The sequence below is a fragment of the Haliaeetus albicilla genome, chromosome 14, assembly GCF_947461875.1.
Source record: "Haliaeetus albicilla chromosome 14, bHalAlb1.1, whole genome shotgun sequence".
In the NCBI taxonomy this organism is placed as follows: domain Eukaryota; kingdom Metazoa; phylum Chordata; class Aves; order Accipitriformes; family Accipitridae; genus Haliaeetus; species Haliaeetus albicilla.
Window position 1 is genome coordinate 13,561,950 of NC_091496.1, and position 18,496 is coordinate 13,580,445.

At 38.8% G+C, this 18,496-nt stretch overlaps 1 protein-coding gene across 5 annotated transcripts in view; it reads right to left on the bottom strand.

Annotated features, from left to right (window-relative positions):
- PTPN12 (protein tyrosine phosphatase non-receptor type 12) overlaps positions 1-18,496 on the bottom strand; it is an 83,485-nt gene that overhangs the window by 13,570 nt on the left and 51,419 nt on the right. For all 5 annotated transcript variants that reach the window (XM_069801740.1, XM_069801739.1, XM_069801743.1 and 2 more), the window contains one exon: positions 7,391-7,476. In XM_069801740.1, coding sequence (XP_069657841.1) covers positions 7,391-7,476 — 86 coding nt within the window. The remainder of the gene's footprint in view (positions 1-7,390; positions 7,477-18,496) is intronic.

An 18,496-nucleotide genomic window follows, 5' to 3' on the forward strand; every position in this document is an offset into this window, starting at 1 on the left:
TCTCCTGTGAGGACAGGCTGAGAGAGTTGGGACTGTTCAGCCTGGAGAAGAGAAGGCTCCAGGGAGACCTTATTGCGGCCTTTCAATACTTAAAAGGGGGCTTATAAGAAAGATGGGGACAAACTTTTTAGCATGGCCTGTCACAATAGGACAAGGCGTAATGGTTTTAAACTAAAAGAGGGTAGATTCAGACTAGATACAAGGAAGACATTTTTTACAATGAGGGTGGTGAAACACTGGAACAGGTTGCCCAGAGAGGTGGTAGATGCCCCATCCCTGGAAAAATGTTCAAGGTCAGGTTGGACGGGGCTCTGAGCAACCTGATGTAGTTGAAGATGTCCCTGTTCATTGCAGGGGGGTTGGACTAGATGACCTTTAAAGGTCCTTTCCAACGCAAACTATTCTATGATTCTAATGATAAAACATACTTTAAAATAGACATTCTGAAATTTGATAAATCAATGACTTCACTGTGAAGACTGACAAAGGCTAGCATTGGTCTCCTGCACTTCTTGATTAAGGCATTTGACTTTCCAAGTCAAGTCTCCATCTTCCTTTTGTTCCTCCTACTAAGTCTGGAAAAGCCTTTTTACTTGGAGGACATGGGCTAGTAACATAGCTCTAGGGCCAAAGAATCTTCCACCTTCTCAGCCAACATTAGTAAGAAAGTATTAATTAAAAAACAAGTAGAAAGGCATATAAGAAAAAAGCAGAGTACCAAGTTATACTCTACCCCTTCAGTTTTTTATTATCCAGCAATCCATGATGAGGTTTCTTCTCATACTGCTCACATATGCCAGCCTATCTCCTTTGTCAGACAGCAAGAGAGGAAGCAAGGATGATTCAGAAATCTTCATCACATTTTCAAAAAGGTTACTGGAGAGCATAGACAAATAAAACCCCTCAATAGCTACAAAACTGAATTGCTACCTCTTCCCTAAGGGCATTATTTAAGCGAAACACAAAAAAAAGCATGAAGTAGCAAACACGCTGTTTCCGCTATGCTGGAATAAAGCCAACAGTGGGCTCACTTTTAGGAGTTATAGGGAATAGGGCTAAAGACCACACAATTACACAAGAATTCCTGCCTGTCTATTCACGAAAGGCAGCAGACAGGCTCTCGTTACTTGTCTGCATGTCATATCACAAAATCAAAGTAATACTATTAGCTCCACTACTTGCAAACAAGACCTAAAAAGGACTTAGCCAGTGCAAATTCTTGAGACCATCATGACCTATGTAAAAAAAAAATTTAAAAAAAAGGAGACTGCCTCACATTTGAATCTTCCACAGAACTGAAAGCATACCTGTCTTGGGACAGACTACAGCATGAGTTTCATCCTTGTGATTTATTAGCACCATGCTATAGTAGTATGGGATGAAGAACTAAAATCCTTATACAAGGATTACAAACTGAAGAGAACTGTTTAGATTTTCAGTTTATGAAAATCCCTACCCACTGAAGTACTCCAAGCTCCCCAGCTTCCAAATTATCTCCTAAAAGTTACTATTTCTTTGTATATGAAAACCCCAGATCCCCTTGCAGTTCTCCCAGGTGCTCTCTTCCATTCTGTGCCTGACTCCTGTCACAAAGGGTTGGACCTCAAATTCTTTCTCTTCCTCCCCTCCCTGTGCTTGTATATTGCTATTTTACATTACATTAAGATAGGAGGAATACAAAGCACATAAACCCAATTTAATTAAAAGTAATTTGGGAAATCTCTTACCTCTAGACATTCTTGAAAAATGAACAAGCTTGAGAATAAGTTGTTTGTTTGAATTAGTAAAGATAAGCCAAGTGGGGGGAGGCAGAGTAAACCTTGCTCCAATTTCATACCCACTAAGAAAGATGGGAGAATTTCCCTCCTCTTAGATCTCTCTCCTCTCTTCCAGGAGGAAGAGAGACAGGGGGGAAAGGAAGGGGAGACAGTTCACTTGCACACATGTTTACATACCCCTTTTACCAGCAGTGATGCTCATCAGTAATCTCCACTAAATCCTCCTACTGAAAATGAGGTTTCCCCCTTATTGACCTCATTTTCCTGACCCAGAGTTATACATGCAATCAGCAAAACTAATTTCTTATCTGGTACAGACATACTATTAAGCATTACAATTACCTAAAGATGCAAATTAGCATTAAACTAGATATGTCAAGATTATAGACCCATAATACCAGTCAAAATTCATGAAGTTCTTCACTGATTACTGTTTAATGAAATCCCTCTCCCATATGATTCATTAGTAAACAGAACGCCACATGTATACAAACAGCCCCCTTAAAAGTATGCATAGAACTGATGATACAGGAAATACTGCACAAATCAGCAACCCAGAAGTTGATTAATCATCTGTCTTGTACACAGCTAAAAACAGAGCTATTAAAATGTTCGCCATTATATTTGAAGGTAAAGTCCATTCCTTCACTTTTAAGTGAGAGCTTAAGAGTGATCAAATGAGAAATTCTTTATCAAAATCATTCTTTACCTTATTAGTATTGAATATCCATCCTCAGAAAATGAGATGTCCAAATAGCATTCTGATGTAATTTTTTTTAAAAAGGAAACTGATGCCACTCAGGATTTCCTGGTTTTCTCTGAATATATAACAATTTTTCCATTTTACTGTCATCATAGTATTATTTCACATGTTCTGCATTACAAATAATCTTTTTGATTCTTTTTACAAAGCAGAAACGTTAGGATATGTATACATTTAAGAGGTCTTTGTTTGGCAGTAGCTTTTTCTAAAACTCTTTGCCAGAAAATCTTGGGCATTTTGGGCTGCTGCATAATGCTTTCTCTGGGTATTTCCGTGAACAGCTGTGCTCTATAGACACTTCTCCCCCCAGAGGCAGAAAATTATCTGAACTACTAATATTATTTACTATACTGTCTCCTGTCATTTGTAAAACAGCTTGATTTAAATTACCAGGAAACTAATAGAAAGCTCATGAAAGAGCATACTGAGACAGAAAAGAATCAGTGAACCAAAGAATACCAGACCATTTGAGAAAAAGAAGTCAGCTTTCCCGTATCAGAACTTTAAGTTAACCCTGCACTGCTTTTATGTATTGCAAAAGCAAGCATTTCTGAAGTACATTTGTAAAATCACACTGTGATATAAAAAAAAGAAAGCCTTCTCATAACTCAGCTTTGACAGTGTCTCTTCATATACAACTGCTACTAATTATCTTGCAATTCCACTACCTTGGCACTTCAACATACATAACTGTATACAGAATTTCCCTAGGTGATCAAGGCAGCTTTTTCATACACTTTTATTGCCACACAACCTGAGCAGCTGATGCAGAGCCTTAGTGCCAAAGACCTCAAAGTAATGGCTTCTCAGCTGTCAGGTAAACCATGCATTAGGTAAGAAACTTTTAAAAATTATTTGTCACAATAAAAAGTAATTAATTATAATTTGTCAAAAGTACAATAATTTGTCAATAAAAAAAGCCATCCCACAACTTTGCACCAAAAATGTACACCTGGAAAAAAAACAAAGCTAAAATGAAGCGATGGCAACGCTATTTTTGATTTTTCTGTAATATATTCTGAATTTTTAGAATGTGCTAAAATCTAAGCTGTTCTAGCCTTAATGGAAAAGAGCTATATTATTAAAACAGGGCACCATGGTTCAGATTTAAATTAAACTTGGCCGGTGTTCAAAAGAAAAAAAAAAAAAACAACCTTAAGTAACCCATGGTTATTCTATGCAGCATACTGTAGGGTTTCATTTGCAAATAAAAGAGTGATGCCAAGGTCACAGAATGCAGCTGCTACGATCAACCAAAAATAGATACCAAGCTCTACATCCTCCCTCATAATTAAAATAGGAAAATTAAATTCAATGTAAACCAGCTGAAGCTAGACAACCACATTACTTAAGCATTAAATCACTGCCATTCACGTGGAAGAAAAGCTGCAGTTCAGTGAAGCTGTCAAACTATACTGCAGATAATTTATATAAAAGTATAAGGAATGAATAAAAATAACCAACTGGTGAATTTTTTGTGTAAAATTTAGGTACATGAGGCTTTTGGGTTTTTTAATTGTGACACACAAATCGGAGACGGCTAACTAAGAAGGAACACCAATCAACGGTTTTTATCTTGGCTCGGGGGAAAAAAGCTACAGATGCAATAAGGAGATCTATCATGTTTAACAGTTTCCTTCTCTATACAGGGATTAAATTAGAATCTTTCACAGATTCTGCTCTCCCATCCTCCCCAGGAAAAGGATGTCAACCTATGCCAGAACATCCACAATATGCAAAACCTGGCTCTAAGTCCTGACTGAATTAGCCTGCAGATTTGTAAAATTACCTCCCACATGAAAAAAACCCATGCTCGTTAGTGGGTATTCTGAGGAGATGTGACCAATAAGCAAATAAACTCTTTCCTCACAAGCATCTTCCATGAGGGGTTTAATTAATTGTTTTTAAAAAATAATCTCCATTTGAAATTGACAACAGCTTTGCTAAAAGCTTCCATTTTTTCACCTCTGAGGAACTGATCTTCCTGCCAGCGCTGGCAGATGGGAAAGTAAGAGTTTATGGAAGAAGGCCCAAAAAAGACCAGGTTTTGTAAGAGATTAAAAGCTTTTAGCTTAATGCAGCAAGAACAATGCAATGCAGATAAGACAGAACAGAAGTGTGGTAAAACATGAATTATGAATATATGATTATTACATAAATATATAAAAAAATATAAAAACCTAGGTACACCTAAAATTATTTCAAGGAACACTAATAAGGAAATTACGTGTTGGACAGAATCTAAGTTCAGTGACTAAGTTTCAAGAAGAGCTTGGAACTCATCATGAACACAGGTTAACAAGACTCCTCTGTCATCATCCTATAAGAAAGGGATCAGGCCCAGTCAGCATGGGTTTACGAAAGGCAGGTCCTGCTTGACCAACCTGATCTCCTTCTATGACCAGGTGACCCGCCTAGTGGATGAGGGAAAGGCTGTGGCTGTTATCTTCCTTGACTTCAGCAAGGCCTTTGACACTGTCTCTCATGGCATACTCCTTGAGGAACTGGTGTCTCATGGCCTGGATGGGTGCACTCTTCACTGGGTGAAAAACTGGCTGGATGGCCGAGCCGAGAGGGTTGTGGTGAAGGGGGTGAAATCCAGTTGGCGGTGGGTCACAAGTGGTGTTCCCCAGGGCTCGGTGTTGAGCCCCGTTCTGTTTAATATCTTCATCAGTGATCTGGATGAGGGCATGGAATGCACCCTCAGCAAGTTTGCAGATGACACCAAATTGGGAGGCAGGGTCGATCTGCTTGAGGGTAGGGAGGCTCTACAAAGAGATCTGGACAAGCTGGATCAATGGGCTGAGGCCAATCATATGAAGTTCAACAAGGCCAAGTGCCGGGTCCTGCACTTCAGTCATGGCAACCCCATGCAGCGCTACAGGCTTGGGGAAGAGTGGCTGGAAAGCTGCCCGGCAGAGAAAGACCTGGGGGTGCTGGTTGACAGCCGGCTGAATATGGGCCAGCAGTGCGCCCAGGTGGCCAGGAAGGTCAAAGGCATCCTGGCCTGTATCAGAAATAGCGTGGCCAGCAGGAGCAGGGATGTGATTGTTCCCCTGTACTCAGCACTGGTGAGGCCGCACCTCAAATACCATGTTCAGTTTTGGGCCCCTCACTGCAAGAAAGACATTGAGGTGCTGGAGCGTGTTCAGAGAAGGGCAATGAAGCTGGTGAAGGGTCTGGAGCACAAGTGTTATGAGGAGCGGCTGAGGGAACTGGGGTTGTTTAGTCTGGAGAAGAGGAGGCTGAAGGGAGACCTTATCGCTCTCTACAACTACCTGAAAGGGGGTTGTAATGAGGTGGGTGTTGGTCTCTTCTGTCAGGTGGCTGGAGATAGGATGAGAGGAAATGGCCTCAAGTTGAGGCAAGGGAGATTTAGGTTGGTTATTAGGAAAAATTTTTTCACTGAGAGGGTTGTCAAACATTGGAATGGGCTGCCCAGGGAAGTGGTTGAGTCACCATCCATCCCTGGAGGTATTGAAAAAGCGAGTGGATGGGGTACTTCAGGACATGGTTTAGTGGGCATGGTTGATGGTTGGACTCGATCTTGAAGGTCTTTTCCAACCTCTATGATTCTATGATTATAAGCTATAAGCCTTCCAGAAACTAGCTAGGGAACTTAGGCACTTAATTCAGGAGAGTTGCTTCTTTAGCTGTCTAACGCTCAGGTTAGGTACCCATTTTAGGCAGATGAATATGTAGGTTCAGATTTATTTTGGCTTCCTTAAAGTCAAGTCTATTTATTTTAATAGCTAGAGAGAATTTTATTTTCCTTCTGTTGAATGAAAGGATCGGTGAGATCAATTTTTCTTCTCAATAGGAAATAGCAGCACTTGTCTGTAAGGTAACATTTTCTTCAATAAATGGATATGTTTCGTTATGGTTTTGCCTCCAAAGATGAGGGTTCAGTCATTATTTGAGCCTTTTTTGAAGTATGTTTTGCTACTATAACCTAGCAGAATTACAGCACAGGTAGATCTAACATATCTGACTACTGAAGGGGTATGCTTGTCTACTCACACATAGTCATTGCAAGATTGGTATATTCAAATGCAGACTTGGCAAAGATATTAAAGCTTGTATTTAGAGAGTGTATTGGGTCTGGCTGAGATGGAGTTAATTCTTCCCATAGCAGCCCTCGTAGCACTGTGCTCTACATCAGTAGCTAGAAAGGTGTTGATAACACACCAGTGTTTTGCCTACTGCTGAGCAGCGCTGGCACAGCATCAAGGCTGTCTCTCCAACATTTTTGCCGCCCCCCCCCCCCCCCCCCCCAATGGCAGGCTGGGGGTGGGCAAGATCTTGGGAGGGGACATAGCCAGGACAGCTGATCTAAACTAACCAAACAGATATTCCATACCATATGACATCAGCTCAGATATAAAAGCTAAGTAAAGGGAGATGGAAGGGGGGCATTTTTGTCTTCTGGAGCAACCACCACGCATACTGAAGCCCTGCTTCCCAGGAAATGGCTAGACATCGCCTGCTGATGGGAAGTAGAGAATAACATCATCTGTTTTTCTTTGCTTTTGTGCGCGACCTTTGCTTTCACTTTATTAAACTGTCCTTATCTTGGCCCACGAGCCTTTTGTTATATTTTCTCCCCCCTGTCCAGCTGAGGAGGGGGAGTGATAGAGCAGCTTTGGTGGGCACCTGGCATCCAGCCAGGGTCAACCCACCACAAGAGTCAATTACAGGACTTCTATTTGTATTATGTATATTTCTATTTATAAATCGAAAAAAATTGCATCTTAAAAGTCTTTACAGTATCAGTAGTTTTATTCTACTTTTAATTTATGAAGCATGTCAATCTCTCAGCTTAAAATAGTATATTAACATAGTTAACTACCTGCGAGTCCGTGGAGGCTTTGGCGGAGGAGAATCCTGTTTCTCAGCATTTGAAGAACTGACAGCATTCTCTGTATTATTTTCATCCTGATCAAAAGAAAAAGTTTTCATTCATGGCTGTAAAGCTGATATACACAATATTTAAACCGTAAGGTCCAAAGATCCGTAATGATACTTGAAAATGATGTATGACAGTATTACATATTTCTGGCTATCATATAGAGATCACTTTCAAAATTCTACTCTAAATTAATGATATTCTTTTATATCTTGTGTATCCAACTTCAAATTTTTCTGACTAAACATTTTGTTTTGCATGTAATTGCACAACTCACTAGAGAAAATTCTCAAAGTCTAATCTTTCAGGTAAGCAGTGAGCAAGCTCCCTTATGTACTCCAAATTATTCATATTGAAACCATTTATCTTCCAGTCAGTCTAATTATTTTCACTTGTACAATCACTACGCTGAAGATAAGACTAACCTACAGTGCAGTAAGAAAATGAGAATTTCTGCTACTCTAAAGTGACAAGTGGATAAGATTTAATGTATGGTTCTAAGCCACTTTCAAATCATCTCCCATTTGCGTACAATGAAGTTTAACTTACTCAGCAAAGCATGAAGATTTTTATTTCATTTTAGGAGGACCATAAATGTAAAATATATATTTTATATATGTATATAATTATTAATATGTGTCCACACACATTTATATGTATATAGATATAAAATACTGTTAGGGGTTAACTCCAGTAGGCAGCTAAGCACCACAAAGCCACTCACTCACTCATTTCTCCCCTCCACCCCTAGAGAAGGAAGAAGAAAGGCAAGAAAACTTGTGGGTCTAGACAAAATTGTTCAGTAAGCAAAGAAGAAGTGGAATAAAAGAGAAAGAAAACAAAGAAGTGATGCAAACGCAATCACTTACCACCTCCCATAGGTAGACCTACGCCCAGCCAGTTCCTGAGCAAAAGATGGCTAACCTCACTAAACCCCCTCTTTTTCCTCTTTATTGCTGAGCATGATGTTATATGGTGTTATGGCATATCTCTCTGGTTAGTTCATGTCATCTGCCTAGTTGTGTCCCCTCCCAGCCTCTTGTGCACCCCCCCAAGTGTATTCACTGGGAGGGCAGACTAAGAGAGGCAGCATTGACACTGCAAACATTGTTCGGGAATAGCTGGAACATTAGAGTGTCATCAGCATTGTTTCGGTCATAAATATAAAACACAGCACCCCAAGATCAGCTATGAAGAATATTAACTCCAATCCAGCCAGACTCAGTAAAAACATGTATAAATGCGTATGTATAAAAACAAAAATAGAATATGCAAGACTCTAAAACTGATATACCATTTCCATACACATGCCACAGCCAAAGATCCAACAAAACCAAGGAGGACCTTAGCATTATCTTGAGTTTAACATGTATTTTATCTAAAAGCTTTTCTTGCAGGAGTTTTCTTTTGAAAAACAATTTTAAATAACCACAAACATCCCAAATCTGTGTAATACATTTCAAAGCAAAATACCAGGTTCATGTAACAGGGTCTACTATCTGCCAGCCTATCTGTTCAGACTGGGTGACAGAGACTGACCTCCTGTCTTACAAAACAAGAGGGAATTCCCTGTTAATTTCTCCTTCAAATGTGATAGTTGCATTTGAATTTGGTAAGCAATTTCAGCTTTGGAAGATAAACCATAACTAAGTTCTCTCAACAGCTAACTACCTTCACTTAAATTTAGATTCATAAGTTACACATCTTTAATTTCCATTACGAGTCTTAAAACAGCTATGATATCACCGTCTGCTAATGTGATAAGTCTATTATCAAATTCTACTCCTCAGTGTACTAAGTGAAGCTTTTCCTGTGAAGAAAAAAAATTTAATATTTCTTATTGTTCTTCACTAACCTCCCCCATTAACTAGCTGTCCAATACAATATACCAGAAGTACTCCAGCAGAAAAACCCTGTTGTTCCTATATGAATAGCTTGTGTAAGCCCTTTTAGACAAATTGCACAGGGAATTCATTGTCCTGCTGACCACTGGCTGTAACTATCAAGGGGTTTTTTTTGGAGTGAGATTCAATTAGCAGTTAAAAGCCACTTACATTTAGATGACCACAACTGAAGCTCCCACTGCAGTCCAGCAAGGTTGCTTGGTTTTCATAGAATAGTTTGGGTTGAAAAGGACCTTTAAAGGTCATCTAGTCCAACCCCCCTGCAATGAACAGGGACATCTTCAACTACATCAGGTTGCTCAGAGCCCCGTCCAACCTGACCTTGAACATTTTTCCAGGGATGGGGCATCTACCACCTCTCTGGGCAACCTGTTCCAGTGTTTCACCACCCTCATTGTAAAAAATGTCTTCCTTGTATCTAGTCTGAATCTACCCTCTTTTAGTTTAAAACCATTACGCCTTGTCCTGTTGTGACAGGCCATGCTAAAAAGTTTGTCCCCATCTTTCTTATAAGCCCCCTTTTAAGTATTGAAAGGCCGCAATAAGGTCTCCCTGGAGCCTTCTCTTCTCCAGGCTGAACAGTCCCAACTCTCTCAGCCTGTCCTCACAGGAGAGGTGTTCCATCCCTCTGATCATTTTTGTGGCCGTCCTCCGGACTTGCTCCAACAGGTCCATGTCCTTCTTATGTTGGGGGGCCACAGAGCTGGACACAGTACTCCCGGTGGGGTCTCACCAGAGTGGAGTAGAGGGGCCAGGCAGTAGATGCAGCCCAGGATACAGTTGGCTTTCTGGGCTGCAACTGCATGTTGCCAGATCATGCCCAGCTTTTCATCCACCAGTAAGTGACCAGCCAGTAAGCCAGGGATGAAGGTAACAGATCAGTTGGCCCCACTGACTACATTTGGAGCTTAGACACATAGGCCACATGCAAAGCCTCCATTCCAGACCAAATTCTGCCCCTTTTTGTATCCAGATCTGAGCCTTTACATTTTGCAACATTAAAGCACTCTTGCTCAACTTGCCAAATAGCCAGGGTTTGGGGTTTTTTTATTTATCTCACAATAAATTTTTTCTTTTAAGTCTCTGTTACTTCTATTAATAATGATTTTTGGCTTTCCTGGGGTAACGTGTAAAAAACTAACAGCCATATCAGGTCAACTGATCATGTTCTACCTTACTGAACTAGGATTATTATCCATTTGTTGGCTCTCAGAGTAAAGTATACCGTGAACTAGGTTTTAATACATTTAACATACTGGGGTTTACATCATTCTAGCTTCTTAATGAACAATATTGGTTGCAAGTCAAACACCTTCAGAGACTTATTGCATCAGCACTACCTTAACAATCACTCTCAGCAAAAAGTGCTGTCATCAAGACACAGCGTCCAAAAAGTCACTGTCCAAAAATGTAGAATGAAAAAAAAACGGCTAATGAGGTATTTTAAAAAAAGTACGAATGCTATGTTTGATTGTAAACTGAATGCAGGACCTCGTGATCTTACCTAGGAACAAAGGTACCCTTTCAAGTCCTTTGTCACTTTTCCATGACTTACTGAAAAACATTAAGGGCTCAAAGAACTTCTAAAATCTAGCTGCAAACTATTGCAGACATGCTAATTTTAAAAAAAAAAAAACCTCGTATTTTTTTTTTGTAGTCATTGATGGAATAAAACAGTGCCATGGGACATGGACATCCAACCCCTCTATCAGCCTCCTCTCAAATATGCAGAAAAGCAATTTACAGCTTTTTGACATCAGGTAATGGGTGACCATACAAACTGTTTCACCCTTAACATACATGAAAATGAATTTTATTGCCCTCATTCACGCAGAGTACCATTCTGAAGGTTGGTGCCAAAGATACTGAGGCTCACAGTACCCAACAGCAGCAACTCAGTTTCCTGCTCAATGGTTGTGTCATGTGCCTCCCCACTTCCCTAAGTTGTGTAAAGCAAACTCTGAATGTCTCCCATATGTAGTCATTACTGTGGATAGTACTAAATGCATTGATATTGTACTAAAAAGCCCCCCCCCTTAATCATAAGTACCAGCAACTAGAGTTAGGAACTAATGCAACTGCATCCTGAGAACAGAGCAGACTGTTCGCCTTGTTTCAGTACCAGAGCACATCCAAGTTTCATAAGGTAGAGAGACGTTAGAAAGAATGACTCCACAGGAAGAGTTCCTCCCTCTTACCACCAACTTCTCCATCCTACAACAGATCAGAGAAGTACTCCAGTTCAGTTCCCCCAGCACAGAAGTTCTGAGGAACAGATTTCTTATTTATGCACTCAGTTTTCTAAAAGGTACTGGCAAGGGAAAGGGTGTGCCTGCTGGCCGTAGTGTAGACTAACTTGTCCAGAAAACAAACCAGCAGCTGCATCCCTGTCCTTCTGTTTGTAAAGCAAAGTGTTTGTGAACAGAATGTTTCCCAAGATACACTTTTCTCCCAGGGGGAAGAAAAAGCCTATTAAAGAAGCTAACATATGTCCAAGTTTTTAAAACTGTATGTATATAGTAAGAAACTGTTTCTAGTTGAGACAGGCAGAAGTAGCCAAAGAGGCACTGCCATTTTTGCTTCTAGTAATAAAACATATGGATATACCTTGCAAAAACATGTATAAACTCAAATGTCTGAGGCACAAACACAACCACAGAGAGTTTACAAAAACAATTCCTTAAAAAAAATTTTCAAAAAGCCCCAAACAACAAAAAGCACACACACAAAATGGTACTTTTAAATTAAAGCCCAGAAGAGAAGTTAGTGATTACCCCAGCTTCATACACTGGGAAGGCTTCAGGCAGATACGTGTTCAAAAGCTTTCACTTCTGCATTAGGTTTTAAAATCAGGATCAGTTCACTCTGTTCTAGTCACATTAAATCAGGAGCAAGAACGTTACATGAATTATTGTCACCAAAGAGATACTTCACTACTTTGCTTAATTAGCTCAATGGACTGATGCTTCTTTGAAAGCTTCATTTACATTTAGACAACTCATTCCCCATTAAGTGAAGGATTTTTACTTCAAAGGCTGAAGATGATAGAAGTTTAAGGCAGTAACCAAATGCACTAATCCATGCAGGAAAGAAGACAGTGCTCATATCAACTCTATGTTGCTGCAGCATTTTTAAGTAATTGTGCTCAATTAATACTGATCTCTTTTTTGTTTTTAACTGAAGAAATACTGCTTGCTGAACTCTCAGAGCAAGTCTGTTACTTGTTCTCAGTTCTGTGTTACAAGATACAGTGAACAACCAGTATTTTGAGCACCCTTGAGTGACACCAACTCACAGATTTCCCCTTCTGTCACGTATCAAAATAAGTGAACTGGCAAACATGCAGAACAACTAACACCGAACAGAACAGAGGAAGCTCAACTGTAAAAAAGTGAATATAGGGTATCTCCCTGGGATGACCGCGTCCACTGAGAAGAGCAGATGGCAGTATTAAGAAAAAGCCTTCCAGCCTTCCTAATCACAGCTTATTGGCATCAGCCAACACTCTATTGCTTTTCTAGACATATGTTGCGTTCTCAGGCAGAATACAGTTTTAAAAAGTATCAGCTTAGAAAAACCAGGACAACATATGTAGTTCACAAGGGTCATCATACTGAATTTTTTTTTTTTAATGGATTAACGAATGTGCAATTCAGTCAATTAAATAACTGTTCAGTGCAGCGCCCTGCTTTCTTACAAAAGATACCTATCCTGTCGTGGCAGGCTTCTCACTATAAGAAAACAGAAGCATTAACAATACGTGAGTACACAAAAGAATATGAGCTTTCCCCAATCTTTGCCCCCATATACTGCTGAACAGTTAAAAGAGTTCCAATAGCCTTGTCAATTTTGAGGGAACAGCTACTCATATCAAGTGAAAATGCTAATAGTTAGGAATTTCTAGGTATTCTGTTAAATTGCATATACATATTTACATATATGTGAAATGTGTGTATACCTATGAAAGACTACATTAACAAACAAAAAGACCATAAAGTCAAATGAAGTGTAGATTACATGTAGTCTACAACAATACAGAGCAACTTGTGGTCCTGTGGTAATGCAGAGGAACAAGGAATTCTCAAGGCAGATGCTGTGTCTGAATTCAACTTGCTAAGGTGACTTAAACTGTGCTATCACCTCCCAAGTGTGGGTCTTTTCCCCACCTACTTCCTCTAATGGCTGAATCACCAAATGGAGCTGTCACTAACATAGAGCAAATAGAGGATCACCATTTTAGACTGAGATTTCATAGGCATTGCCTACAATTCAAAACCTTTTGCCCAGGAATTGCAATGCATAATTTTCTTCTGGAACTCACAGTGGAAACATTTAATGTCATTCAGAAGCTTTCTGTACTGGTAAAGTACAGCAAATTTACTGCAAAGACTTTTCCAAAAGTAATCTCATGGTTTCCCTTAAAAGGAATTGAGGCATTCCTTTTGCCCTTATCATAAAGCAGCATGGGAACCACAGAGGATCAGTAGATAAAAAGAGAAATACTTCAGACTGAAATGATACACTTAAATGATTCAGATAAAATAAAACTTTCCAAGCACAGGCAACAAGATAAATGTCTCTGAAGACTGACATGATTTTTTAGAATGTTACAATCTCTCTCCAAACTGCAAAACAGCAAAGAAAACTGGAACAGCAAAGTCTTTTCACTTAAGAGTTTCCAAACCACTAACATTTTGAATATCAACATCATTCTTATAGCAGCTGATTCCTCCACAGCTTCTAGAAATGCAATCAACTACAGCAATAGAATTCTGTCACTTTTACAGGAAAAAATGCAAGAGGTATTTAGGAGTACTGGCAATGCCACATTTTGGAGAAAGTGTTTATTAATACAAGCTTCTGTTAGTGGATAAGGGTAAAACAAGGACTTGCAGTACTGTAACATGATTGTTACTGTCAAGAGACAAAATTCAACAAGAAATATTTCTGAAGAGAAAGTAAACTTTTTGTGGTTTGTCTTTTCATCAGTTTTCCTTTTTCTACATAAAGAACATCCAACTTGACAGAATTCCATCTGATTCAGACTTTCCAAGACAACCATGCTTTGGATCATGGAGATGCCTCTCAAGTAACTCACAAAATATTCTACTGATACAAATCTGACATATCTTATCAGATGATTAAGAGTAATCAGCTCACATATGTTTCAAAGCTTCCAAAAACAAAACCAAGTGTAGTATTTTCACAGCCATACTAATAAAACCAATAATGGCAAGAAGCACACAGTTAATACTTCAAATACATGACAATGGGATCAAGAGTTTCAGTGGGAAGGCAGCTGAGTCCAAGACTCAGTTCCAATTTGTTTGATAATTTCAGAGAGTCCTACTACAGGGTAGGGTAATAGTTATGATGATCAAATTTAGCATCCGAGTCTTTTCTTATCAGAAAAAAAAATTGCTTCTGAGCAGCAATTTCATCTTTGCTCTGAAATTTGGCTACTGTGGGGACTGTTGAAAGTACCCTATCTGGTATCTGAAGACAGCTTTTCTTCATAAAATATCATTTACATACTTAGTATTATTTTAAGCACATTTATAGTTCTATATAATCACAATATGTATAACCATATGGTAAGAGTATAAAATTAACTACATTATACTATATCATATGTGCATTTTCTACATGACTTTGAATCCTATCAAATTCTAATAGAAATCCTACCCGTATTGTAAGCCTATTTTCAAACACTGCATGTGTTTTTTTGTTGACTTTTTACAGTATTGTTTCCAGCAGGGTAAAGCTGGCAAGTTCACAGGAACACACGTTCGGGATTGTGTCTAAGCTACTTCCCTATGAATACTGCTACTTGTTGCCAATCAGATTAACTTTTCACTGTGATGTTACTGGCAAACACTGCTTACAAAGCTTAGGTAACTCAATTCACTTCAAACACCGCTTGAAATGGGAAAAGCAATTGGACAAAACCATGAAACCAACCCTAAAGAATACTCCAACTCCAAAATACAATAAAAGAAAATTTCCTCTTCAGTCCAGTGGTTATCTCCTATATAACTAACAGTAATATATCTAAAGTAGGCACATCCTTTTATTTGGAATTGTTTCCACTGAACATAATTAAAACCCTTCACATGCACACAATTCCACAGTTGCTGTAGCATCTGCAGGCAGAGTAAGATCTGGAAAGGAACCATAGGATATTACACTATATTTAATAAAGTTATCTGAAAACTTTCTGCATCAGAGCTTGTTTCCTTTTAAAAACCAAACATTCTGGGATGTATCTTAGTTAAAAAACTAACTATAACATTTCTGGGGAAAACCAGATGTTATATACAACAGATTCTACATAATACCCTTGGAGGGAAAACGGGAGCTTTTTCAGAATAGCAAAAACACTGTCTCAAGTGAGCCTCAAAGTTTTGAGAATCAGGTTAAAGCTACAAGCAGATATTTAACCAGACATGTGAGGTAGAAAACCACCTTATAAAGCCAAACCAGAAGCTAAGCCTACACCAGGTAATTCCCTGAAGGCAAATTTCCTAACAAACAAATAGTAGCAAATTTGTTTTTAAGTACCAGATTTTTAGATACAGGAACTCTTTAACTGCGAGACATTTCTCCTCAACCCTCCAGCAGAAATGTTCAAGCTACAATATGAAGAAGCATCATTTCATAATGCAAAAAAGGCTGTACTAGCCAGACTGAAAGATTCATTTTGCCCTGTTTCTAGCAGTGACCAAAAGGAAACTTACAAGGAAGAATAAGGACAGAGCAGGCATGCAGAGATCCTTTACTAGGATGTTCTCCAACAGTTTGCAACTCTGGAATTTCACAGGTCAGAGGTTGGGCAAATTAACAGAAGAAGATTCCAAGATGATGAGATATTCACCTCAAAGCTACAGACTTTCAGCTGCAAGCAGCTGTGCAGTTTCACGTTGCATGAAGAACTATCTCCTTTTATATTAAGTCTGCCATGTCTTATTGATACCCTTTAGAACGGGTTAATAGGAATCAGCTTTTCACTGTTACTTAGCCCCTATCATAGCTAACTTCAGCATTTCTTTCCCAGCTCAATCTGGTTGTTCTTTAGATGGAGCCTTCCGAGATCTTTGATCCTTGTCCAAACTTTTAATGCTTGAATTCTGTAATACGCTTTTGAGATAAGCAGACCAGACCTGCAAACAGTATTCAAGTTGCAAGGTATCCACACAATGACATTATGTTCTCTACCCTTATTAGTTTCCACACAATTGCTAAAATTCAAATTTCCTTTAAAACTTAATTGATTGTAACCAAGATCATATCCAAGCAAAACTCAAAACTCACACTCCATCACTGCATATTCAGAGTTGAGATTTCTCCCCGTCTCACCCCCATGCACATTACCTATCCATAAGCTATTTGCTCTTGTTTTATTACTCAGTCACTCAACTCTCGTAAGATGTGCTACAGACAGCACTTGCCTTAGTTACAGACAAAGCATACTGTGTTACCTCCTTATTCAGATGTTCTGGAATACATGTAAATAATAAGAGACATTTTTGATTCTATGTAACAGTACAGACACAGGTCAGATCACAGTCAAATAACCAGAAGATACAGCAGACTCATTTGCCTATTATTTTATGACCAAAACTCAAGTAATAAGGAATCACTTCTGTACAAAGCTAATAAATCTGCACATTCCAAACCCTATCATACTCATTCCTCAGGAATATAATGAAAATTCACAGACCAGCTAGACTGAATATGAAACCTATAACAAATTAAAACAGCCTGCCCTATCCATATTGCATTTAGTCCATCAGGTTTCTTGTCATGACTAAAGACCTCAGAACTACTGCATGAACTGATATAAATTCTTAGGAGTTAAAAGAAGGGTATATGCCTTTTTTTCCTAGAATGAAAAACATTTTAGACTTCCTAGAAAGCACAATATAGAAGAGCTAAACACATAAAATTAAAGGGATGCTTATTAATAAAGGCAGACTTAAAACTGCTTCCAGATATTTCAAAGGGTCCTGAAAATACTACTCATACTCCCTCTAGAGAGCTATAAAGTGTACACCAATTAGGTACTGAAGGGACAGATAAAATTACTGAATAATCAAAACACAGTCCAAGGATAAAGCGCAGTACACAGTTCTGGACTGTGGAAGAGAGAAAGAATATATTGATCCAAAAAGCCATTTTTCACATAGTGCCCGGTAGTAGCCAAGAAAACATATCTGAACATAAAAAAAGGAAAAAACATAGGGGACATGAAATTTCAAGTGGAGGGACAGGAAGACAGAAAAATCCTCAAATACCGTGATTACCAATGAAAAATATTATTTTTCCAAGGTTTTTTTTCCTTTGTTAAAAGGGTAGGGTATGAAGCTTCCTGACAAAGGCATTTTTAAGTTATTTTTCTTTACCCCAATCTGCTCCAGTGCAAAGAGTACTTCAACACAATACAAAAAGTTAATACAATCATTCATTGCCAGTCCTGCTCAACCACATCAAAGCTGTGTTGGGCCAAGACCAAGGCAGCACGCAACAGCATGTAATATCCAAGTCTCAGCTGAAGAGTCAGATCAATGCTTATCTACTGGTTTAAAATTAGGTTCAACACCACATCGGGGCAAAGGAAGAACAGAAAACTTCAGTGAAGTTTTCCCCTTTCAAGAGTTTAACCTAAACATAGATCAGATTGAATTCACCTATATAAACATGTGTATTTCTTTATTTTTATTTATATATAAAATATACATATACGTAGGCTGGTGTTTTATTTTTAACTTGCTCTTTACCACACTGTTTAACAAGCCATTTGCAGAAAGTCAGGCTTAGACAAAATTTCATTTGCTGCCAATGTATCAGAATTGGGGTAAATACTACCAATCAAAGCAGATCAGTTGTCAAGTACTGCCACCTCACCAAGGTAAGGGCACATTTTGCAATTTAAATACTGAGTTAGAGTCCTGTATTTCACCCATACTAGAATTCTTTCTATTGCTTCCCCCACTGCAATTGCATTTGGTATATGTGGTAAATATCCCTGTAATTATCTGACTCAATTTTTACAACCAAGTCCTCAGTGTAAGTTGAGGTAAGCCTTAGTACAGGCTAGCTGTCCCTATTCAGCAAAAACCACTTGTAGCCCAAACAAGTTCTGTAT